The sequence below is a fragment of the Prionailurus bengalensis genome, chromosome B2 (genome assembly GCF_016509475.1).
Source record: "Prionailurus bengalensis isolate Pbe53 chromosome B2, Fcat_Pben_1.1_paternal_pri, whole genome shotgun sequence".
Taxonomy (NCBI): domain Eukaryota; kingdom Metazoa; phylum Chordata; class Mammalia; order Carnivora; family Felidae; genus Prionailurus; species Prionailurus bengalensis.
Window position 1 is genome coordinate 3,470,124 of NC_057349.1, and position 26,248 is coordinate 3,496,371.

The 26,248-nt window shown below is 46.8% G+C and overlaps 2 protein-coding genes, 1 long non-coding RNA gene and 1 other non-coding gene across 4 annotated transcripts; 2 read left to right on the forward strand and 2 right to left on the reverse strand.

Annotated features, from left to right (window-relative positions):
- The first annotated feature begins 152 nt into the window (after positions 1–152).
- Positions 153–2,366, forward strand: LOC122490276 (vomeronasal type-1 receptor 4-like). The gene has a single exon (XM_043592885.1). The coding sequence runs from the start codon at positions 1,079–1,081 to the stop codon at positions 1,880–1,882; it is 804 nt and encodes a 267-aa protein (XP_043448820.1). The 5' UTR covers positions 153–1,078; the 3' UTR covers positions 1,883–2,366.
- A 149-nt stretch (positions 2,367–2,515) lies between these two features.
- LOC122490325 lies at positions 2,516–5,433 on the reverse strand. Its single transcript, XR_006299127.1, has 2 exons — positions 5,240–5,433; positions 2,516–2,788 (listed from the first exon to the last, which is right to left on the reverse strand). It is a non-coding gene; the product is annotated as an uncharacterized LOC122490325 (long non-coding RNA).
- A 4,447-nt stretch (positions 5,434–9,880) lies between these two features.
- LOC122490273 (putative vomeronasal receptor-like protein 4) lies at positions 9,881–11,592 on the forward strand. Its single transcript, XM_043592881.1, is given in 2 exon segments — positions 9,881–11,215; positions 11,217–11,592. Coding segments are annotated over 2 exon segments (930 nt in total). The 5' UTR covers positions 9,881–10,339; the 3' UTR covers positions 11,271–11,592.
- Positions 11,593–15,278: 3,686 nt separating this feature from the next.
- On the reverse strand, positions 15,279–15,360 carry TRNAS-GCU. Its single transcript has one exon. It is a non-coding gene; the product is annotated as a tRNA-Ser (tRNA).
- Positions 15,361–26,248: the final 10,888 nt, after the last annotated feature.

Consider the following 26,248-nt stretch of genomic DNA (forward strand, 5'->3'; position numbering starts at 1 on the left):
GTCATACGTAAGAGATGAATCACGGGGTTCTATTCTTGAAGCCAAGACTACACTTAGGTTAACTAATTGGAATTTAAATTTAAAAAATTAAAAAAAAAAAAGAAACATAATCAGTACGACATTAGCCATAACTGGATTTCCTCAAAGCAGATTCTGAAAGTTTAATTCTGTTCACAGGGTTTATTGCGGGGGTGGGGGTGGGGGGTTGGAGGAAGTGAAGATAAAGGAGGGGTGAACCAGTGAAAACAAGTTCCAGATGTGGTCTTAGTTATCAGAACATATCAGCCACGTCCAGCCTACGAGACCACGGAATGAATCTGCCTAACGGAGCACCCCACATGTGGAGGTGGCCGAGCTCCTTCCCGCAGGCGGTAACCGGCCTAGGTTCTCTGAGTAAGGCCCGGACAGGGGTGGGGGCAGTGTGTATCCTCCTGGTAGAGGTTGCTTTCTCTTGCCAGAGGCAATTCTCCAGACAAGGTCAACTGTTTCCAGCCAGGGCTCATAGCAGTAGAGTCACGAAGGCACAGGCTACCAGAGGGGGTGGGGAGGACCCACGATGCGCCCTACAACGTGAAGCTGGCTGGATATCGGACGTGAGGGACGGTGAAAGGCAGCGTCACAAAGCAGGGATTGACCGCGGGTTGGGGAACACTGTCGCAGGCGCACGGACAGGTGGAGCGTTCAGAAGGTAAAGTTAGGGAATCGGGTGGACCGTGTGTGATGTGGGACATGCAGACTTTACAGTCATCCCTTCTAGAAATCAAATGCTGCTGCAGAAGCGTAAAGGGCAGAGAAAGCGTCGATTGAGCAGAACGCATAGGCAGGACCATGCACGCACTGCGGTATTTCCGCTTCTCTGTCCCCTTCAGTCAACCGGAGAGAGGCCACGGCCGTAAAACACGTTTGTCTCCGCCGTCCTCACTTGTCTGTTTTCCTCAAAAGGTTTTTCCTGTACTGTCCATGAGGTGGAAGATAAACTGGACTGACTGCATCCGGGGAACAATCTTGCTTTCTCTTACTGGACCTGGCTGTGCGGGGAAACTTCTTTTCGTTTGCGAGCCATGTGTACGTTTTTGTCATGGGTCCCAAGAAAAAGCCCACAGACCTTCTCCTCGTCCACCTGGCTTTTAGCAATACCATGACACTTTGTGCCAGAGGCATTTTCGATGTAACAGCAGCTTTTCATGTCAGTAACTTTCTAGATAGTGCCGGTTGCAAAACTGTGTTTTATCTGGGGAGAGTGGCCCGTGGCCTGTCCATGTGCACCACCTGTCTCCTCAGCGTGGTCCAGGCCATCGCCATCAGCCCCAGGACCTCCTCGTGGAGAAAGCTCAAGCCCCACACCGCGCGGCAAGTGCTCCCCTCTCTCCTCCTCTTCTGGATCGTGAATTCCCTGATAAGCTCCAACTTGCTCTCCTACATCACAGCCGCCCAGAGCACCAACGGGTCCGGGATCACACCGTCTGGCTCCCACCCCTATTGCCACATGCTGCCCTCGGGGCTGATCGTCAGGTGGCTCTTCCTGACTCTCATGGCGCTGCGGGACATCATCTCCCAGAGCCTCATGGGCTGGAGCAGCGGGTACATGGCTTTCCGTCTGTGCAAGCATCGCCAGAGTGTGCTCCACCTGCGGAGCTCCGGATTCCAGCGAAATTCCAGCCCAGAGACGAGAGCTACGCGGAGTGCCCTCCTCCTCATGGCCTGCTTCCTTCTCTTTTATTGGGCAGACTTCATTTTCTCCTTCTGCATCGGCTCCTTCTTGACCCATGACCACACGGCGTTAAATACGAAACTGTTTCTAACGCTCGGTTATGCCAGTCTCAGCCCCTTTGTGCTGATCAGCAGGGCCTCCCGCCAGCCTCCCCGCCGGAGTGCCCGCTGAGATGTGGGGAAACCTGCTTTCTATACTGATTCTGTTAGTAGCTACAGGTAGATGATGTAGTGAAATTTTTTGCATGGCAAAAATTCTGTGCAGCCTAAACTAGAAGCGTATTATAAAAATAGTGTGTTGGCCTGGGTTTTCCGAGAAGCAAACACCAAGACCAAATTAAATATGCAGGGAAGTTGCCAGGGCAAACAGACTGGGAGAGAAAACGTGGAGGGAGCCCGGGAGGCCCAAGAGCTATCCAATCAAGATGCAAGTATGATTCTGAGTGAAGGACAGAGGAGAAAAGATTGGATGGAAACATCCTAGGCCAACTTCCAGCCTACATAGAGTTAAACGAGGGAGTTATTTGGCCATCAGCAAAATCCCAGGAATACCTCCAAACTCATTTGAAGGGACCAGCACGACTTTGATATAAAAATCTGAAAAAGGACATTGCAAGGTAACAAAATCATAGGTTAACATTGCTTATGCATATAAATGCAGCAATTGTAAGCAAAATATTGGCAATCAGCACCCAACAATACATAAAAAGGATAATATATTATGCTCCAGTGTAATTTATTCCCGAGATACAAGAAGGGATTAACATTCAATAAACCGAGGAAAATAATGAATCTCATACAGACATCAAAGGACAAAGAAAACATGCATTCGTTTTAGTAGAGCCATAAACACACTTGACAAAAATCAACACCCAGTCATGAAAAATATAAATAAAACTTCTCAGGGAAATTATAAGGGAAAGCAAGTTTCTTAAATTGATAGACATTAGCTACAGGAAAACCACAGTTAACGTCATATTCAATATGGAAATTTTAAATGCTTATCTCCGAGGTTAGGAATGAGGCAGATGTTTATTATCATCATTTCCCCTCAGCATTGTTCTGGAGACTCTAGACCCTGTGAGAAGGTAAAAACAAAACAAAAAACAAAAACAAACAAAAAAAAACAACGAAGAGAAGAGAAAAGAAAAGAAAATGGAATAAGTAAAAATTTTTTTTTTAATTTTTTTTTTCAACATTTTTATTTATTTTTGGGACAGAGAGAGACAGAGCATGAACGGGGGAGGGGCAGAGAGAGGGAGACACAGAATCGGAAACAGGCTCCAGGCTCTGAGCCATCAGCCCAGAGCCTGACGCGGGGCTCGAACTCCCGGACCGTGAGATCGTGACCTGGCTGAAGTCGGACGCTTAACCGACTGCGCCACCCAGGCGCCCCAAGTAAAATTTTTTTTTACTCACCATTAATAAAATTGTGTGTGTAGGAAACAGGAAAGAATGAAAAAGAAGTGAAACTAGTAAGTTCAATAGATTGAAGGTCAATAGAAAAATAATTGCTTTCTACCTATTAGCAATACATAATTGAAAATTTTACTAAAAATTTAAACATCAACTATATAAGGGAAAACAAGCAAATCACTTATGCTATTTCTCCACTGAAAACTATGAACCATTGATACATTAAAGCTACATAAATAAATAAGAATCCTACGTTCGTGGAAAGTAAAACTCAATATGTTTAAGGTGTCAATTCTCCCAAATTTTTTAAAATTTTTTAAGTTCATTTATTTATTTTGAGAAGGGGGGGTGGGGCAGAGAGAGAGAGGGAGAGAGAGAATCCCAAGCAGGCAGGGTAGAGTCTGGCGCAGGGCTCAGTCTTACGAACCATGAGATCATGCCCTGAGCCAAAATCAAGAGTTGGACGCTTAAGCAACTGAGCCACCCAGGCACCCTCCCCCCATAATCACTCTTTAAGTTGCAGTGCAATTTGGATTAATATTCCAAAATGTGTGTGTGTGTGTGTATAAACTCGTATGCTTATCTTAAGTTTATGTGAAAATATAAAGGACCTACTAGAATGAGAAAACTGATCAATAGAACAAGAGACTAAGCCCAGACTACATATTTATAATAATCTGATTTATTATAAGGGCAACACTTCAGTGCAGTGGGTCAAAAATGGACTTTAAGTGAATTATGTTGGGTTTCTGAAATATCCACATGGAAAAATGCACCTGACCTCCTAACCTACATAACCCAAACAAACAGAGATGGAATAAAGATTTTAATATGTAGAATAATAAAGCTTTTAGAAGAAAGTGTAAAAGAATATCTTTATGACGACAGAGTAGACAGATATTTTTTTAAAGAACAGGATGTCAAACAGGCTAACCCTAAAAAGAATTATAATTTGGACAATATTAAAATTAGGATTTTCGATCCATCAATCGTCATCATTAAAAAGCTGAGTAGAGAAACCACAGATTGGGACAAGATATGCACAATACACATAACTGACAAAAGATTCAAATATATGCAGACTCTTAGACGTCAATAAAGAAAAATAAACAACCCAATAAAAATGGGCAAAGGCTTGAACAGCCACCTCCACTAAATGGTGTTCAATGTCCAGTAAATGTATGAAAAGGTGCACCACATCATTAATCCTGAAGGAACCGCAGATCAAAACTACAATGAATTATATCACTGCACACACACCTGAAGGCATGAAACAAAAACATCAACAAGACAAAGCGCTGGCATACATACATATTTTGTTCATTAGCTTTATGAACTTTTAAAAACATTCTAATAGTATTGAATCGAAGAGGGGAAACACAAACAGAACTTGGAAACCGCTGCCCTAACCTACCACTCATTCTGATTCATCTTATGAGAGACCCCTGGAGACACTACTGAGCTTGTTGATTATCTGAATGCTGGCAAGTCCCTTGTGGAACCACCTAATGAAGGCAGTGAAGACTCGTCAAGAAAGAAGGAAAGCAAGCAAGCGAGCGAGAACCCGAGCCAGAGTGGAAAGGAGGCAGGAGCAAAGAAAATCCCATTAAATACAACTTGAATCTCATAAGGTCTTGAACCCAAGACCTCTCACTTTAACAGATAAATCGAACAACAAAGCTACACTATCGTCAATGTTATTTGAAATACTTAATATAGGAAACATTTAATGATGTTAATTATATACATCTTTATGAGAAACTGCATCCACTTGAGAAAGGAAAGATCTTTTCTGGCCCAAACCAGGGAGAACTCCTTGATACAAGGCGTAGGCAGAGGAGACCGCCCCTTATGGAAATCTCCAGTATCATACACATTATCCCTGTTCTAATTCCTCTTTTTTTTTTTTCTTTCCCCCAGTGTTTCTTGGCTCCGTAACTACAAAAAAAGCTGTTCTAAGCTCTGCTATTCGAGATAACCCAGACCTTCCCACTCTACCTGGCTCAATCCAACGAACACGGTGGGGTCTGCATCCCACGTGCCGGGTTAGAAGGGGGGATGTGGAGAAGGGAGGCCACGTGGGCACAACAGACAACACACACCTTCAGCTCACCTGGGGCTCCCGGTGCAGGACTGGGCGTGGCCGGGGGACGCAGCCTGGGGGCCAAGCCAACTGTGCCCCGGGACTCACCAGCGGGGGGCGGGGCGATGGACGTAAACATGCGCAGAAGGGGCGACCACAGGCCTTTTGAGTTACACGTTTGTACTTGTATGTTCCATTTGTATGAAGAAATTCCAGGTGGGCCCACGGGATAAAGGTGAAAGGTTGATGTTAGTGGGGGAAGGGGTAGCTTGGGACTGGGGTGGGGGAGGATTGTTTATTTTATTTCTTTATAGATGCAGCTTTAAACCCTAGCAAATGCATTGCTTATTCAAACGTACAAAACAAAGTTGTGGAAGGGTAGATAGATAGATAGATGACGGATTATTGACCTTTAGAGTTGTTTTTTTTTTTCCACTCAGTATAGTACCCTTGAGATCTATCTAAATTGTGGCATGCATCAATAGTTAATTAATTTTTTTTAAGAGTTTTAAAAAAGGAATCTCTACACCCAGCACAGGGGTCTCGAAGCTACAACCCCAAGATCAAGAGTCCCACGCTCCACCGAGTGAGCCAGCCACGGGCTGCAGGTAATTAATTTTATTGCTGAATCCTATTGTATAGTATGGATGTACCTCATTTTGTGTAACCATTCACCCATTGAGGCGCATTCCGGGTGTTTCCAGGTTGTTTCCAGCTTTTCGCCATTCAAGGCAAACTGGCTGTGAACATTTGTGTACGAGCGTTTGTGCACGTACATTTTCATTTCTCTGACATATCTCATCTTAATGTGTATTTCTCTGGAAACTGGTGACGTTGCACATCTTGTCACATGCTAGCTTTCCATCTGTCTGTCCTCTTCATTGAAATATTTCATGCCTTTTGCACATTTTATAATTGGATTGCTCATCTTTCCCCTTTTGAGTTTTGAGTGTTATTTCTACATTCTAGAACAATCCTTTGTTTAATACACACTTCGTAAATATTTCTCCCAGTCTAAGGCATGTCTTTCCATCTTCTCAGCAGAGTCTTTCACAGAGCAAAAGTCTTTATTTTTTAAAAAAATTTATTTATTTACTTAGAAAGGTGGGGGGAGGGAGAGAGAGAGAGAGAGAGAGAGAGAGAGAGAGAATGAATCCGAAGCAGGCTCCACACTGTCCGTGTGCATGGAGCCTGATGCAAGGCTCAAACTTACAAACCATGAGTTTATGACCTGAGCTGAATCTAGAGTCCAACACTTAGCTGACTGAGCCACCCAGGCACCCCTCTTTATTTTTGTTATAGTCTCTATTAAGCCCTGGGTCCTGAAGATGTTCTTCTTAAGCCTTTATTTTCCAGGGCACCTGGGTGGCTCAGTCAGTTAAGCATCTGACTCCAGTGGAACTATGGCGGGAGTTAAGAGCTTGTGCTCTTGTGTTAGAGTCCTGGGTTCAATCCTTGGTTCAGCTACTTACTATCTATGGGTGTTGGAGAAAGAGAATTAGCCACAAAATCTCCAGCCAACCACAAGACTTCTCTATAAAAAGTAAAAGGGAAGGAAAACAATTTCATTGTTGAGAAAACAGGAAAGCATAATGTGCTGTGCACCACAGACAATCCACTAAAGAGACTGCAGGAACAGAAAACAAAAGTCGGGTCTGGTTGGTACTTGGATGGGAGAAAACAAAAGGTCACTTTTTATAGAGCCAAGCAGGTGCAACCCATCACATACATCTTATCTCAAGGTAAGTGATAGCTTGCCCTCCAGTGAGAAGCCTGGCCAGCACCATTTGTCACATATAGTGCGTCCTAAAGTCACCTGGTGATTTGGATGATGCTGTGTAAATTAATTGGCTTCATCTGAAGAGAAAATAAATAAATTTCTCAATTCTGATGACAGGGTGTAGTTTTGCAATTTGGGATAAGGTCCTCCCAGAAGTTGGGCTCCTAATGTCCCATAGCAACTGGGTGACAAGGGCACTGTCTTCTTTCAGGCTTATGTTTCAAAAGGTGGCTCACAGGTCCTTGACAAAAACATTCTTGGGTTGGAAAACTGGTAAGCTTTTTATTTAGCTTTTTAAAAAATTTACATACATCTCAAAGGGGCTGAGGAAAAATTTATAAGTTTTTTTTTTTTTTAAGAAAACACTCTTAAGAGAAGGGAAGGGTGGGGTCTCTCTTTTGCACCAGCGAAAATTATTATTTTTTCTTTTGCCCTTAGAAGTCTCAGTGGGCAACGTATGCAGTCTTTTTTGTGTGCGACATTTTTAAAGTTTATTTATGTATTTTGAGAGAGAGATCAGGGGAGGAGCAGAGAGAGAGAGAGAGAGAGAGAGAGAGTTCCAAGAAGGCTCCTTTGCTATCAGCAAGGAGCCAGATGCGGGGCTCAATCCCACAAACTGGGAGATCATGACTTGAGCGGAAATCAAGAGTCAGACGCTTAACTGACTGAGCCGTCCAGGTGCCCCGCAACTTATGCAATCTATGTGTGCCTGCGTGTCCTCATTCAAAACTGGGGACGAAAATAGTGCTTATCTCAAAAGGCTTTTTATCACATGTAAATCACATGTTACATAAGTATTTTTAGCAGGTTCCTGGTACACCTATAGGTAATGTGAAAGAAGAGAATATTCAATGACGCTTGTTCAAGGCGCTAAGGCAGACTATTCAGGACCACGGTGGGAGGTACAGGGAAACACTGCTGTGGGATCTTAACGATGGGGAAACACCGGGCTTAATTCGGAATACTGCTTCGCCCCTGGGCGCCGGCTTGCGGGGGGCACCTCTTAACAGCCACCAGGGTGGCCGTTGCAGTGGCTGTTGGTGAAATCCCACTTCTTCGTTGCCAGGTTGCCAGGTGGTGAGGTGGGGACCCAAGGCAATCCCCTGCAATTGGACCCTAGGGGTCTGTAGCCGAAAGCGCTGATCTCATCTGTTAGTTGAGAACACCAGCCGACAGGGATGCGCCTCCTTGGTTCACCGGGTAGGTGTTAGGTCCAGAAGGGGCTCTACGCACCTGTCTGAAGGGAAAAGGTGTCTGGGAAAATCGTTTCCTTAGACATTTCCCAAAATGAATCTGGGGGGACACCGTCCCTCCCTCCTCTGCCAGGGTTCGGTCGGAAACGAAGAGAAGCGGCTGATTGGGTGACACAGACACCGGTCCCAACTCTGATTCAGAGCTTTGAAATTTGGGGAAGATGAAAAGAAGGCTGCAAACTTGGGAGACTCTGGGTCGAGAGAAGCAAAACCAAACGGGAACCTATTTGATGAGGACACGGCGGGGCACTGAGCTGTGCTGAGTGCAGTCACTGTAACAGATTCCAGGCCTTGGACTAAACAGTGAATCTGTTCTGACTCCAGAAGGTTGGCTCAGGTGCTGTTCCTGCCATCAGGCGGGCCGTTTATTTCACGAGGTGCGAGGCAGTTGGGATCCTGCCACGTTTTCTCCGACAACGTGGCGCAGGCCTCGGTCTGCCCACGTGTCCGTGGGGCGGAGGACGCGGGGGCCCAAAGGCCACGACCGAGGTCCCCGGGTCGTGAGGCCTCCTGGTGCCAAACCCGGACACAAGCCTAAGTTCATGCAGCTCGTGCCGCCAGACGCCTTCCGGGCCACGGTCGTCCGAGCCCTTAAGGACTGGGAGCGTAGGGAGCGGGGTGAAGGCCTGCGGGCCGCCTTTCCAAGCACACAGGGCCCGTGCAAGCCCCGCGGTTCAGTCAGACCTCCTGGTTTATGTTGTCTGGGGAAGCTGTCAGCAGTGTTCTAGCCACTTCTGGGTGAAAAGGGAGGTGGGAGAGGTTGGGGGCGAGAGCGTGCATTTTCACCCAGGCGTGAAGGGGGCCGGCGGGCTGGGACTGACAGCAGGCGCCTCAGTTCCCTTGTCAACCGGGGCAGGAGGACAGCCGCGGGACAGCTGACCGCTCAATTCCCTGCAAACACGGATTCCCCCAGGGCTCTTGAGCGAGTGTGACCGGCGCCATCACCCTTCGTGGCTGTGCTTCCTTTTTCCTACCCAAGCGGCCCCAGCCCACTTGGCTACCCTGCCCACCCCTGGGAGTCCCTACTTCCTAACCGCCCCTGTCTCAGGACAGCACCCAGTTCCTCGTTAGCTGGCTTCTCCTAACCGCCCCCTCCCGGGCGCCAGTAACACGCCCTGAAGGGACCCAGGCCTCCCCTGGGGTCTCCTCCGTGTCCTCAGCGGGACTCAGACCTCCTGTGCAGACCCCTGCCCCCCTGCCGGGCAGCATTCCAAGGTCCCCCCACCCCCCCACCCCCCGGGCCCTGCCCAGACTGCATCAGGTCCCATCAGAGCTCGTCCAGCCCACGGACCATGTCTGCACGTCTCTGGCTGATCCGGCTTTAAAAGTTGGGGTCCCATCTCCAAAGGCTACGCCGTCTGATTTGGTGTTGAAACTAGGAAAACCCGGTGAAAACTTGCAAGCAGTGAAGTCACAGACTCAGTTTGGCTTTTCAAAGACAACTCTGGAAGTATTCAGGGCTGTGTATCAGAGGTGTAAAGATTGGAATCGGGAGGCACACCAGGAAATTGTTATCCTCGTCAGAATGAGATTCGTCATGCCTGCTGAACCTCAGGGGTTCAGATGAGACAGGCTGAATGTGGGAGCTAGAGAAGACACTGATGCAACGGGAGGTTTTCAGGCTCTCGTGTGGGGACGTGGGGCGGTGAGCAAGACCCAGATTTCCTGGGGGTGGCTGATGGTGATGTCACGCGAAGAACTGGAAAGCACAGGGGGACGTCCGGTTGGGGGAAATTTTAGTTCCGCTCAGCACACGCTGGGATCGAACGTATCGGGGACACATAAACTCTGGAGCATGTAGTTTGTCTTCGCCGGTGTGGAGCCAGACAACAAAATCCGGATTGCCGCTTCAGATTCTGTATTCTGATTCTCAGGATCGCATCCGAAGCCACATAGAATGACCCGCCGAGAGCACTCATGGGGAAAGGAAGAGAGTTCTTTGGACAGAAATCTGCTCTGTCACATCCACCGTGACTGTCTTCTGTGCACCGGAGGAGCCCTTTGATGTGCATTTTTCTTCGCAGATCCACCTGGGCCCACAGCTTTCTTCGAAAGCCTCTTGCTGGATTCAAATTTCTCTGCCCTTGAAGCAAAAACATGGTTTTGAACACTATCCGGGCAACCATTTTTCTCTTTCTCACCGGACCCGGCATCGTGGGGAACATCTCTGTGTTTGTCAAGTATACGTGCGCTTTCTTTTCGGGCACTGCGACGAAATCTGTACACCTTCTTAGCATCCACTTGGTTTTTACAAATACCGTGATACTTTTGTCCAAGGTAACGCTGAAAACAATAGCGATGTTTGGTGTGAGAAACGTCCTGGGCGACACGGGCTGTAAAGCGTTTGTGTTTCTGGAGAGGGTGGCCCGGGGCCTTTCGATCTCCACCAGCAGCTTCCTCGCCGTGGTCCAGGCCACCACCATCAGCCCCAGAGCCCCCGTGCCCGCCGGCTTCAAGCCAGCATCCGCAAGGCACATCCTTCCCTTCTGCCTCTTCTTCTGGGTCCTCAACTCCTTGGTCAGCATGAACTTACTCTACTACGTCAGAAACACGAGCAGCCTAAACAGGTCACAAGCTAGCCACGGAAATAGCTGCTCTTACGTCCTCCCAAGAAGCCAGATCATGAAGTGGATGTTTCCCATCCTCATGGCCCTGCGGGATTTCTTGTTTCTGAGTCTCATGGGCTGGGCCAGCGCCTATCTGGTGCTTCTTCTCCACAAGCACCACAGACACGTCCTCTACCTTCAGAAATCCAAGATCCTCCACCAGACCCCCCCCGCCGAGAGAAGAGCCGCCCACAGTGTTCTCCTTCTGATGCTTTGTTTTCTTTTATTTTATTGGACAGATTGTATTCTTTCTCTGGGCTTAAATTTCTCCTTAGAGAATGCTTCTTTCGTATTAAATATTCAAGAATTTCTAACTCTTGGCTATGCAATTCTCAGCCCGTTTGTGCTGATTCACAGAGACGGACGTCAGGGTGGATGTTGGCACTCTAAATAAAGCTGGGACAACTCTGTTTTTTCACTGATGCCTTCAGTAGGTAGGGTCATTTGAAATAACCATTAGTCTTCCTGTGCTGTGTTTAAAGATAAAACGGAACATCGCTTCTGGGCCTTTTGGCTAAGATCAAGCGTAAAAATACAACGGACGTGGGGAACTTGAACGTATAACAGATATATTAAAGACATAATGGAAGTTATTCGCATACGAGAAACCGGAACCTTCGGTCCTGAGCTGACACAGGAGCCTGTACGATAGGGACTGAATCATTTTCTCATTTTCCATCTTGTCACCCTCAAGAAGTCACTTCAAGTCTTATGTTGGCAGGGCACTTGCGTGGCTCAGTCAGTTAAGCGACTATTCGGCTCGGGTCATGATCTAGCGGGTCATGGGTTCGAGCCCCACGTCGGGCTCTGTGCTGTCAGCACGGAGCCTGTTTGGGACTCTCTCTCTCCCTCTCTCCCTCCCCTGCTCTCTTTCTGTCTCAAAATGAATAAATAAACTTTACCAAAAAATTCTCATGTTTGTTAGATGGCTCTTTCACCACGACCACTCCAGGAGTAAGAACCGAGCAAAGAAAGCAATTTGGCAAATTTAATCATAATTACCAGGTAATGTACCCTTTGTCCCAATAATTTCTCTTTAGCATCTGATCCTATAAATATAATTGTCTGCGTGAGGATTACACTAAGAAAAATAGACATCCCAGAGCTGTTTTTAAAAAAACAACTTAAATATGCAACCAAAGATTCTATGTTTCTAGTCAGTTGAAAGCATTCATACATCCATAAATATCCATCCTTCCAAAGGGATGGAATTTTATGAAATTCATGAAAAAGTGAGCAAGTGCTAAATGTGCTGATAGAGTTTGACATCTATGGTAGATTTTAATCAATAAAAGAAAAGCAATTTCAGGGCAATAGCATTCACATGGGAGTAAAATGTATTTAATTTGGTGTTACACACGCGAAGTATCTCTGGAAGAATAAAAAGTAAACTCTAAGAGTGGTTACCTGTTTTGAGAGAAAGCAGGTAAGTGGAGGCATAGTATGAAGAGTTTCATTTTATATGTTTCTGTGCTCTCTGATTTGCTACTCATGGGAATGTATCTTTTTACAGGAATAAAGAAACTAAGTTTGAAAACAATTTGCGGTTTTATTCCTAGACATCATTTGTTAGCGGCCTGGTGCCCTCACGACGCAATCCGTCTCTTTATTACCAAAGGGCACAAAGTAATCTGGCTTTCCATTAATTAATTTATTTAAAAAAATTTTTTTTAATGTTTATTTATTTCTGAAGGAGAGAGGGACAGAGCGTGAGGGGGGGAGAGGCAGAGAGAGGGAGACACACACACACACACACACACACACACACAGAATCTGAAGCAGGCTCCAGGCTCCGAGCTGTCAGCACAGAGCCCGACGCGGGGCTCGAACCCACGAGCCGTGAGATGGTGACCGGAGCCGAAGTCGGACGCTCGACCGACCGAGCCCCCCAGGCGCCCCTGGCATTCCACGAACTCAAATGAAGAACTTAGTTCTTGATTTCTCAAACTGGAATTAAATATACATATCTGGGTACAATGCGTAGGTCTGGCAATAAGATTTCCGATGAAGCCACTTTGAAAAATATCTGGTATTTTTTATTTCTCATATATGTGTAGAGTGCAAAATCTTCGAATTGATATAAACAGGCTCTCACTCCATGTTAAAGACTTCTGTTTACCATATTTCAATATTGTTTACGTATGCATGTGGTTATTTTATTCCCGTACTAAATAATGGCGATTGCCTATGCCTACTTCTTTGGGGCTTCATTACACCACGTCCACACAGCTTCAATAACTTACTTCTGTTATTACGTTACACTGCAATTTTTTTTTTTTTTTTTGAGCTTACGTTCCTGACAGTATTGTGAGTGCTGGAAGGCTTCTGTGCGGAGCACTTGCTAAACTTCCATGCTTCCCAGATCTGTGTAGAACAGAGGAAGCTTAGAGCCTTGACCAGCTCTCCAAGGACAAGCGTGTGGGCCACGACGGATGACACGGGCGTGGCAGTGAGAGACGAGCCGGGGTCCCCGCTCAGAGAGGCGTCTGTGATGCCCGGTCGCCTCTGGTGCATTCGGCCTGAGCCCCAGAACCTCTTTCGTCCGTTCCCTCCCTGTCTTTCCTTGGATCCCGTCCATGGTGACCTGGCCACCACTTCCCGCTCCCTCGGCGATGCCCCTAGCACTTCCAGTGGCTGGTTTTGTGGACGTAAGCCCCAGGCCAGCCTCTGAGACTGGCCAGACAGGAGCACTTTGCTCAACTAGCCAGAGCCAGCCAACCCTCGGCCTTCCAGAAGTATGCACACCAGAGAATGAGTGGGTGAGCCAAAATGGTACGTCCCACAGGACGGGCAAGTGCGTAAGATAAAGTTCTCTTCCACTTGCTCTCTGGGACAAGCATTAAGAGAACACAGAGGATAAGAATCACTTGTATGAGGTTGAGGGACGAAGGACGAAAACCAAGGGGAAACTGGAAAGGAAGGTCGCAGTCGGCAGGTGCCGCCACCTCTGGGTGGAAAAACCCACGGCTTCACGGCGACACGGTCACAGCGCACCCGGATGCTATGTTCACTCACAGTGCTACCGTGCAGTGGAGTACCTTAATTTGAGAGGAAAGACTTTTCTTCGGATCGGTTTTCCAGAGACGACTGGATTCTCTGAAGCCTAGTGTTTCATCAGAGAGTCCTAAGATCAGATTTCCTTTCCCATTGATGCATTTTCTTCTTCTCTTTGCTGTAAAGAACCAAAGGCTCTCAATGTAGTCACAGACAGGCCAATGAAGTTTTAGGTGGTAACTTACCAGGGGACGTGGAAGAGATATTGGCGAGTTTGTTTCCTGATGATAGAATAGTTGCCCATAAGACAAATTGGAAGGAGCAGACAGAGAGGAGGCTACGGGCAAGGCTAGACGATAGAGGGGACTTTTGAAGATCTGAGATAAGCCTGCAAATATTTTTACATTATTATTTCCAATCATCGATGTGTTTTTAAATGGCTATAATCAAATGTCTTTAAAAAAAGAAGAAGAAGAAGAAGAATTATTACTTCAGGGGGCTTGGGTGGCTCAGTACATTAAGCATCAGACTCTTGATTTCGGCTGAGGGCGTGATCTCACGGTTGGCGAGTTCAAGCCCCGAGTCAGGCTCTGCACTGACAGCAGAGAGCCTGTTTGGGGTTCTCTCCCTCTCTCTCCCCCTCCCATGTTCTCTCTCTCTCTCTCTCTCAAAAAAAAAAAAAAAGTTAAACATAAAAAGATTTTGGAAAATTCTTGAAGATAATAGTTTTTAAACAGAAGGCAATGTAATTGTAAAAACGAGTTGAAATTTGAGGGGGAAACATTTTCCTAAATGGATACACCTCAAACGTCTATCTAGAACCTATATTCTATCGTTCTCTAAACATAAAATACTAAAATAATACTAGATTTCCATTGTATTGAGAATCTGGCTTACTCAAGTATGAGCACTAACACTGTAAAATGAAACAAATTTGGAAACTGGTCCATTTGGAAATTGGTCAATGGCCAAAAAAGATTCATAAGGTTCAAGCCTTTGACCAATCAATTCTCCTAATTATGAATGGGCTAAAAACAAGAGCTCTTCAAGGAATATGGCTAAATATCAAGAGAATATATTAGACAGGGTGAAAATGAAGAATAATGTCCGCTCTAAAGAATTAAGGTCACAAATGCAGGAATACTCCCTTAAAGAAGAAAGGGGTAAGTGGCAGAATTTATACAGTAAGGGTAAAGACAACCTTCTCCAGGGGAAGCTCAAGAACAGCGGGCAGATTGCTTTCTTTTCAGGCTTATTTATTTAAGTAATCTCTACACCAACGTGGGGCTTGAACCCACAAACCCAAGGCCTGCAGCCCCCTGCTCTGCCACTGAGCCAACCAGGCGCCCCTCGGACTGGCACTCGAAGGGAGCTGGCCCCAAGCTGGAAACGCCAGAAGGAGACTCAAAAATAATCGTAGATCAAAAGCACGCAACCGACGAAGGTGGGACTTGAACCCACGCGTGCAGAGCACAATGGATTAGCAGTCCATCGCCTTAACCACTCGGCCACTTCGTCCCCACGCGCTGCCGTCTGGGGGGCTTTACCGCAGAGTTGATACTCAGGCGCTCCCGGCTGTCCTGGACGCAGGGGATCCAGGAGGTGGCTCGGGGACGCCCGGGAGACCAGCTCCGGCTCCCACGCGAATGGACCACGACCGGACTGGAAAAGTCGCGACGCGAAAAGCAGGCTCAGCTCCCCCAGGAGTCGCGACGGGGGCGGAGCCGGGACGGAAGCACCTCGGCCTGGGCCTGGGCTCCCCCCGCGCGGCTGCCTGGCACCTGTCTGCGCCCCCCCCCCCCTGCGGTCCGAGGGCGCCACCCGCCCGAGCCAGCCGCGGGCGGGGGCTCCCAGAGCCGGTCCCCCTGGTGTGGACCTCAGGGAGCCTGGCGAGTCCGGACTCCGAATTCGCGGCTAAGAAGACAGTCCGGAAGCTTAGACGACGGGCCCCAGCGGGGCCGCGCTGCAACTCTACCCCGTGTCGTCACCGCCTCGACCCTGCAGGGCAGAGCCCTTCACTCGCGGGGCTCTCTCCCCGCTCATCCCAGCAGACGGGCCGCGACTTCCGATTGCCCCCAAATCCCCGTGTGCTTCTTGGGTGATCTTAGGGGGGACAGGTGGCCCGACTTGCGCCTGATTTCCAAAGGCTGCGGTGCAAAAAATGTTGAGACTCATCCCTAGCGAGTTCAAGCAAAGGGTCGGGGTGGGGGAGATTTTTCAGCTGCTTGTTTCCTAAGCGCGGGTGAAGGAACAAAATAGGAATTAATTCTGACTAATCAGAATGAATCATAAATGCCTGGAAAAGGAAGACAATATCGAAGGTTAGTATTTATCTTTCTTTCCAAGTTTTTACTTAAATTCCAGTTGGTTAACAGTGTGAAATAGTTTCAGGTGTAGAATTTAGTGATTCAACAGGCACATACAGTACCCAGTGTTCCTCACAAGTGCCCTCCTAAATCCGAATCACCTATTTAACCCATCCCCGACCCCAACCTCCCTTCTGGTAACTATTGGTTTGTTCCCTTTAGTGAAGAGTCTGTTGTTCATTTTTTTCCTCTCTTCCCTGCACCCCATGGCCATTAGTTTATTTCTTAAATCCCACATATGAGTGATATCATATGGTATTTGTCTTTCTCTGATTGACTTATTTTGCTTAGCATAATACTCTGTCTAGCTCCATCCATGCCATGGCAATGGCAAGATTTTATTCTTCTTTATGGCTGAATAATAGTTCATTGTGTGTGTGTATATACATATATATATATATACATTCATCAGTCCATTCATCAGTCAATGGACACTTGGGCCATTTCCACAATATGGCTGTTGTAGACAATGCCGTAAACATTGGGGTGCATGTGTACCCTTGAATTTTTGTATCCTTTGGGTAAACACCTAGTAGTGCAGTTGCTGGATTGCTCAAGACTAACCTTCAGAAAATAGAGTTACCTTGCAGCCTCTCTGGAAAACAGTAGGGAGGTTCCTCAAAAAAACTAAAAATAGAACTACTCTATGACCTAGCATTACACTATTAGGTATTTATCCAAGGGATACAGGTGTGCTGTTTCGAAGGGATACATGCACCCCCATGTTTATAGCAGCCCTACTGACAATAGCCAAAGTATGGAAAGAGCCCAAATGTCCATCGATGGATGAATGGATAAAGAAAATGTGGTGTGTGTGTGTGTGTGTGTGTGTGTGTATATATATATATATATAATGGAGTATTACTTGGCAATCAAAATGAATGAAATCTTGCCCTTTGCAACTACGTGGATGGAACTGGAGGGTATTATGCTAAGCGAAATTAGTCGGAGAAAGACAAATATCATATGACTTCACTCATATGAGGACTTTAAGAGGCAGAACAGGGAAGGGAAATAAAAATAATATAAAAACAGGGAGGGGGACAAAACAGAAGAGACTCATAAGTATGGGAAACAAACTGAGGGTTCCTGGAGGGGGTGTGGGAGGGGGATGGGCTAAATGGGGAAGGGGCACTAAGGAATCTACCCCTGAAATCCTGTTGCACTATAGGCTAACTAATTTGGATGTAAATTAAAAAAAAATAAAATTAATAAAAAAATAGAACTACCCTATGAAGGTTAGTCTTGAGCAACTTTTCTAGAGGTGGCCAAGAGAGAGGGTGTCCCAGACTGAGGAAGGGGCCTGAGCAAAGGCAGGGAGATTTGCAGTACGTAGGGGACTGGCGAGGAACCCCAGGGAGTCCATGCTCTTGGGTCACACCTCCTCCAGTCCAGTATTTGCCTTGGGGACTATTCATTCGTATTGAATTGTTTTTTATTTAGAGATTATTTCAAACAGAGGAAAGTTATGAGGATATGGTTGGAGGAATAGATCTAATTTTATCTTTTTTCCAAATAATTATAGCATTGATTCAAAGGCCTTTATTAAAACCTTTTTCTCTGCGATTTGAAATACCAGTTTTATTTTATAGTGAATTTGTGTATGTAATTGTATCTATTTGTGAAATTTCTATTCAGCCCATTGTCTGCCTATCCAGGCCCCAGTACCACACTGTTGAATATAGATGTTTCATTGTATACCTTAATGAAGAGAGCCAGTTTCCTTTAAAGGTTTTCTTTTGGGTATTTTCCTAGATATTCCTGTGTCTTTATTTTTCCTCATTAACTTTATGATAAACTTTTCTAGCTGCATTGGTAAGTTCATTGGACCTTTTAAGTGGGGTCACAATAAAGTGACAGATAGCCTTCCTCGAACTTTCTGTGCTGCCGTCATGGTGCCCCCGAATGTCCTGGCAAATGCTCACAAGACAATCTCGAAAGGAGAGGCAGACACCAGGTCCTTATTAGGCCCTGTCCCAAAGTCATTGTCCAGTTTCTAACTGTGATGGGTAGTTACACTGGCGAACTTGAGATCACTGATGCTTCACAGAGCTGCATGGAGAGCCTGCGAGGGTCCTGGAGCCCTGTGCCCTGGGGTCTCCTCTCCACCCCCCACCCCCAGATTCCTCGAGGGCGGGAGAGACGCGGCCCCAGCACAGTCAGTGGGGAGTGGAAGGGGGATTGGGGGCAGGGGATGCCAGCTTCAGTTGCCGCCCCAGAGGGAAGCCAGAAGGTCGAAGCCCCGGGAGCTGTCACCGCGCATCCCCAGCCTCCTCATCACGTGTGTTCAGGTGCCTTCTCCTCAAGGCCGAAGGAAGGTGGGTGTTGTGGCCGCGGGCAGGGCTCCTCTCCACCCTCGCACCAGCCTCCCTGGTCTTCACTCTTAGGATGCGAAGACCTTATCCAGGCTTTTCCACCTGTCCCGCTGGAGCTTAAACTCTCCCCACACTACAAACCTCAGCCTGCGACTTAGCCTGTGTCAGGTTCCAGGCAAAATAATTTCCTAGACGAGGAGCCCCTAGTCCCCTTCCAGAGACTTGCAAGTCCAGGGATAAAGGTGTTAGACCCTCAGTAACTGCAAACAGGGCAACAACTCGCTGAGCCATGTGACCTGTTGAGCCCTTGTTGAGATAAGGTCAAAGTCAGGTCCTCGCGGATCGCAGCTCTGTGTACACCCCTGTGAACTCCCAGTGGTACCCCCAGCTTAACCCAGCTTTGGGAAACCACCCGGGGGCCCCTGCATTATGTACTTAACACGCAATCTTCTCTCAGCCTCAGGTGTACAACATAGTGATTCAACACACAGCATTAACTGATTACGTTCACCATGGTCTCGGGGCACGGTTCTCGGAACCCCGAAACAATTACAGTGGTGACATCATTGATCACAGATCACCACAACAAATATAATAATAATGAAACGTTTAAAATATTGTGGGAATTATGAGGATGAGACACAGAAACGCAAAGTGGGCAAACGCTGTTGGAAAAATGGCACCCACAGACTTGCTCCACAGCGGGTTGACACAAACCTGCAATTTGTAAGAAATGTAACAAAGTGAAGGTCAATCAACGAGATGGGCCTGCAAATAGGACAGCTCCACCATATTGTGATCTAACTACTGCTGAATGTCCACCGCAAGTACTTTTTAGTCACCCCCATTTTTTATATCATAAACATACGATATTTTGTTTGACTAGTAAGAATCTTGAAATCTGAAAATCATGAAAATTTTCTTAATGTTTATTTATTTTTTGAGAGCGAGACAGAGACAGAGTGTGAGTGGGGGAGGGGCAGAGAGAGAGAGGGAGACACACAATCTGAAGCAGGCTCCAGGCTCCCAGCTGTCGGCCCAGGGCCCGATGCGGGGCTCGAACTCACAAGCTGTGAGATCATGACCTAAGAAGTCAGACACTTAACTGACTGAGCCACCCAGGCACCCCAAAATCTGAAAATCATTTAGATGTGTAAGATATCTTCAGCTCATTTTTATTCTCAGCCTGGCCAGCAAAAAGGATGAGAGAGGAACAAGATATAACCATAAAGCTTGAGAATCTGTAGGCAAGGTATGCTTCAGGCAATATGTTTCAAATATAGTACAAAGAAGCAGTAATGAGCTTTACCAGTTTTTTTTTTTTAATAAGAAGCTTTTGATAAAAATCATTTGAGAGTATGTCAAGACCCAGAGAGTTAATAAGAATCTTTAGTGATAAAAAAGAGCTTTTCATTTCTGGGCAGAAAATAATTTATCTATTTTAACAGGAATACAACCTATAAAGTAACTTTACTCTTTCTCTCACTCTCTTTTTTTATATTGTCCTTGTACAATTTGCAGTGAAAGATTTATAAGCTTTTTTAAAAATTAAACTTCTCAACATTGAGTCAACTTTGTCTGATATCTTAACATGCTCTATTGCTTTTAAAAATCGTATTATTTGGGGTGCCTGGGTGGCTCAGTTAAATCTTGATTTCCGCTCAGGTCATGATCTCACAGTTCCTGAGATCTAGCCCAGAGATGAGCCCTGCATCAATCCCAGCAGTGTGACAGTGTGAAGCCTGCTTGGGATTCTCTCTCTCCTTCTCTCTCTTCCCCTCCCCCACACGCACACACACTCTCTGTCAAAATGAATAAAATTTTAAAAAATAATAAAAAATAAAAATTAGTGTTATTTGTATGCATTATAGACGCAGACAAATAAGGTTCACGTCAATCAAAATTTCCTTACATACGGTATATCCTAACATTTTTCTTTTATTATCTTTTTTTATGCTGGCACAAGAAAAAAAATTCCTTTAACATAAATTTAGCACAAAATGAAGGATGAAAAGACCACATGTCCCTCTCAATTCACACAGAAAAGACATTTGACAAAATTCAATACTCTAGAATGATAAAAAAAAAAAAAAGCACCTTAACAAACTAGAAATAGGAGGAAACTACTTTAGCATAATAAAGGTCATATATGAAAAACTCACAACAAACAACATACTCAATGGTGAAAGACTGAAAGCTTAACCTATGAGATTAGGAACCAGATAAACATGTCTGCTTTCATCACTTTTATTCAACACAGTACTGGAAGTACTAGTTAGGCAACAAAAAGAAATAAAAAGCATCTAAATTGCAAAGGAAGAAATAAAAGTATCCCTGGGAACAGACTATAAAGTTTTATTTGTGAAAAACTCAAAAGACCCCACAAATAATCCTGTTAGAACTAATGGGTATGGCAAAGTTGCAAGACACAAAATCAACACACCAAAATCAGTTATTTCTATATACCAACAATGGACAATACAAAAAAAAAGAATTTAAAAACACAATTGCATTTCAAAGACCATCAAAAAGAACAAAAATACTTAAGAATAATCTTAACCAAAGAGGCAAAAAGTTCATACACTGAACATACAAACAATGCTGAAAGAAATTAAGGAGACATAAATAAGTGAAAAGACATCCCATGTTCATGGATAGGAAAACTTAATATTGTTAAGATGTCAATACTACCCCGAAACCAACAGATTTAATGCAAACCACATCAAACTTCCAATGATGTTTTTCACAGAAACAGCAAAGTACAACCTAAATTTCGTATGGAATTTCTAAGTACTCCGAATAGCGAAAAGCCATTTTGGAAAAAGGAAAAAGACAAAGTTAGAGATGTCAGACTTCCTGATTTCAAAACTGATTACAAAGCTATGGCAATCAAACAATATGGTACTGGACTAAAGACAGACATATAAACCAATGGAATAGAATAGAATAGAGAAGGCAGAAATGTACTTTCACATATTTGATCAAAAGATTTCCAACAAGAGTGCCAAGATCATTCAATGGGGAAAGGACAGGTTTTTCGGCAAGTGGTGTTGGGAACACTGGATATCCACATGCGAAAGAAGGAAATGAGACTTATCTCACACCACAAACAAAAATTAACTCAAAATGGACCTAAGACCTAACTTTAAGGGCTAACACTACAAAACTTACCAAAAAAATAAAATAAGACAAAACTCCATGACACTGGATTTTGCAATGATTTCTGGGATGTGACTCCAAAAACACAGACAACAAAGAAGACATGGAAAAGATGGACATTTCTCCAAAGAAGACACACAAATGGCCAATAAGCACGAAAAGAGGCTCAACATCACTCAGCAACAGGGAAAAGTAAATAAAAAGCATCCTAGCATACCATTTCACACCCATGAGGAAGAACATTACTAGAGAAAGAAAAATTAAAGCAAAATAGTAAGTGTTACACTCAGACCCGGGTCTGGACCATGACCGCAGGACCTGACCTTCTGGGCCACCAACCATTTGCAGGCAAACTTGCAAAAGAAATGAACCCACTCAGAAGGGAGCACCTCAGTGAGCTGTATGGACTGACTCAGAGCCCACGACCAGCCCCCAGATCAGGAAGCCAGCACCCCAGGAGTCCCCCTCCTGCTCCCTTCTGGACCCCGTCTATCACGAGGTGGGGGGGGAGCAGTGGGGGTTCTGACCCTGCCCCTCAGTGATCTTCTGTTATCAGTGTGGGTGCAGTTTAAACTATTCACGAAGTGAGCACTTGTGATTCTCAGGTGTCTGTTCCTGAGCTGTGGAGACCAGTGGGGCGGGGGTGGGGGTGGCAGGAGGCCCTAATGAGGTCCGGGGACCCCGAGCCCCCCCACCAGGGCCCCAGCTGCACCAGCGCTCAGCCTGCAGTGCGTTTACTCTAATTGCATGAGGACGGTTCCCGGCTCCGCAAATTACAGAGCATCAGGGAGAGGGGAGAAGTGGGCCCCGGGGACCCACCTGGTGCACAAGGAGCCCTTGACACTGACATCGTGACCTCAGCGCCTGAGCCAGGGGCACGGGGACCCGGGGAGGTATAACAGGGCCCGGCTGGCGCTGCGGCCAGAACACCCTCTCCCCGAGCAGGGCCGCGTGCAGCTGACGAGGTGGGTACCCCTGGCGGCCACGGGTGGGCGCCGGCCTTGGCTTCGGACACAGGCCCTTGGGGGGCAGGGCGGGGGGCTGGGCAGGCGCGAGAGGAGAGGAGAGTCGGAGCCGCTCTGCTGGGTCGGTTGTGCGGCAGGAGCGGCCGAGACCCAGGGGGAGGACAGCTGGCCGCCTCCCAGCCCTTCGGGAGACGCGGCTTCTCTGTGCTGCACAGGAGGTGAGCCCTGGGGTCCACGCTGTGCCCGAAGCTGCCCCTTCCTCCCGGGGTGGGGGTGGGGCGTCAGATGGACGCCCAGGGCGGCTCACCCGGGTGTGTGCGCACGCACTGACTCTCTCTGGAGTTTTCTCTCAGCTCGTGTGCACGTCCCCTCCCGGCAGAGGGGCTCTGTGCCCGTTAGTTCTGCCTTTTCGGCACTGGGCACGCTTGCCTGCTCTATTAAGATTTTATTTATTCTGATGTTTTCCTTTTCCAGCCCCCCCCCCCCCAATGATACAGTACATTATTATAAAGAATTTTTTTTTCTGAAGTGTGGGGACACATAGGAATACTAATAGTCATTTTTAGAAAATGATTCTTTAATACTTTCCGGGCACTGACATAGCACCAAATCCTGAGCTCGTTTACTCCTCAACTACAGAGTACAAAGGATCATCCCTAGTTTTTACGGGTGGGAGTTCTTGGGCTTGGAGAGGCCAAATTACATGCCCCAAGTCACCCAGACAGGAGCTGGGAAGGCCGTAGTAAACTCAGATCGCAAAGCTTGTTCTTGTGACCAGCGGTTGCCCTACTCGGATGGAACCTTACTTCTCCGGCATCTGGAACGTGCATAAGCGTCCCTACCATTTTCTACAAAACACAAAACAGAGCCAACCTTGACTTAACTAAAGTCACACAGACTGCATTTTGTTCATTCGCAAATGATACAAGTAAGAAGCGGGTGAAAGCTGATTCCCAGCTGTTTGTGCAGAAGCGGTGAGGAGGACATTCACGTCTTTGCCTAATCAATGTACAGCGTGGCTGGACTTTCGTCCACTCAGTGACAATGTCCACAGTGATAAGGGACCATTCAAGTCTACTGAGCTTGGAAAGATTAGAAATCTGAGTCTCCTGTAGAATGTTAAAGCCGATCTTCTTGTGTGGGGGGAGAAAAAAAATCTTAAGACGTTCATTCTTTTTTTAAAAAAAATTTTTTAGGGGCGCCTGGGTGGCTCAGTCGGTTGAGCGTCCGACTTCGGCTCAGGTCACGATCTCGCGGTCCGTGAGTTCGAGCCCCGCGTCGGGCTCTGGGCTGACGGCTCAGAGCCCAGAGCCCGCTTCTGATTCTGTGTCTCCCTCTCTCTCTGTCCCTCCCCCGTTCATGCTCTGTCTCTCTCTGTCTCTAAAATAAATAAAAACGTTAAAAAAAATTTTAAAAACAATTTTTTTTTAATATTTATTTATTTTTGAGAGACAGCGTGTGAGCGGGGGAGGGGCAGAGAGCGAGGGAGACACAGAATCTGAAGCGGGCTCTGGGCTCTGAGCCGTCAGCCCAGAGCCCGACGCGGGGCTTGACCCCATGAACCGTGAGATCGTGACCGGAGCTGAAGTCAGAAGCCCAACCGACTGAGCCTCCCAGGCGCCCCTAAGTCATTCATTCTATTCATTAACAATGTGTTTTTGAATTAGTAAACAAATGTTCTTGTCATCCAAAGCTCTATTATGTAATGTACCTTTCATTTATGAAGCTGCAAGCCGTGTTGACTTAACTGAGGCAGGGGAACAAATAAATTAATCTTTAAGGAAAAAAGAAGCTTGTGAGAGCTTATTAAAATATATATACGTAACCTCCGTCTCCAGTACCCTCCAGATCATATATGTGTGCAGCTTTTCCAGTCTACTTGGGATGCCCTTCAGCAAAGCCAAGACAAATTCTTTCTTTCAAAATCTGTTATCGGTGTTTCAGAGAGTAGAGAGGTGTATCGAGGCGGGGCGGGGGGGGGGGGGGGTTGGAATCCAGGCAGAAGTAGGTAGACACAGAGATGCGGGAAGGAGAAATGTATCATAATGTACAGGTCTCCCAAAGGATGACCGATGTCATTCACTAAATCAAGGGAGGCTCTGACATTCAACTCGCCCATCTGAGGACACACTGAAGTCCCTTCTGTACGTGCTATCCGACGTGGGTTGACTTCTCCATCTCAGCCATCTCTCCAAAGTGGCTCATGAACCCGTCTGTGCGATTACCAGGCAGTTTTGCAAGCATAACCATACGCCTCATTTCATCCTATTTTCATAAACGACTTTTTGAGCGGTTGATAGCCGATACCGTGCTGGGTCCCGTAGGGACTCAGTGCGCAGACAGCACCCTCTCAAGTGCTCCGCTCCCCAGTGAAGGAAAGAAACAGGTAAACGGGCCAGGGCAGCGGGTCCCGGCGAATTCAGGCAAAGGCACCAGGCGATAAAATTCCAAGCTGCCGTGTGACAGACGGGCGGCAGTGAGCTGGGTGAAGGGGGTGGCCGAGGGCAGGAGGGCCTCGGCATCGGAGTTTACGCACACTTGTGGGGGGAGGGTCGAAGGCAGTTCAGAAGTGAATTTGGTGAGAAGGACAGGAGGCCAGATTGTGGAGGGCAGACACGTTTAGAAGGAGGTTGACAGGTGAAGCCACGTACGGTTTGCAAGAAGTGAAGCACAGGGAAGATTGATGTTTCAAGATCTCATTTCGACTACGATGTAGAAAGAGAATAAACAGAGAGAGTGATGAGCGGGTTCTGTAAATCACAACGTGAGACAGTGGTGGAACCTAGGCCCGCAGGGTGGGGGCATTTCTGATTGAGAAAATCACCACGTTTGACAAAGGGGAAGAGGCTGAGTCCGCACGACGTGAGCCTTTGGCTGGATCCCATGGGGCCAAACCTCTTCCTCTGATGAATTGCTGGGAGAATTTTCCCGATTTTTGATTTTGATTTGCTTTTTGATTTTGCCCTCAGGAGAAGTGGAGAGTGGGACCAGCGCAGGCAGGGAGGGGGGCAGGGGGGTATCCCACCCATCTGGAAAGTCCGGAACACCAAGGTCACCAGAGTTAGCCCCCCTTGAGGAAAGGGGACCGGGCTTTCCTACCGCCCTTGGAGGAAGTGAACAAGCCGCTAGACTCCCCTGTGTAAACACTCTCATTTAGCCAAGTACAATTCTTTGGAGACACTGCCACTATTCGCCCAGTATTCACAGTATCAGAGCAGCGGTGAGTGTGCTCGGGAAGAGCACCTGGGGGGTGGCGAGGCGGGGCAGGGGGTGGGGGAGGGAGCACCAGCACACTCCTAAACAGTGAGATCATTTCTTGGGAAGGAGTAGTGAAGGAGGAGGCATCCAAATGATGCTCAGCATTACGGCTTGGAAATTGACTGAGTGCTGTGGCCCTTCGCTGAGCTGTTGCCCGGGAAGCATATCGCCACGGCCATTTGATACACGAGGGGTACGTGTACAGGGATAGAAGGACCTCTGGGAATGGCAGGGGGACGCTCTAGCGTGGGTTATACGAGAGATGTTCAGGCTGGATGTTTAAATTATAGGTGTCACCATCTTCATATCAACGGACACAGGAGAAAAAAGAAGAGAGAGCGGA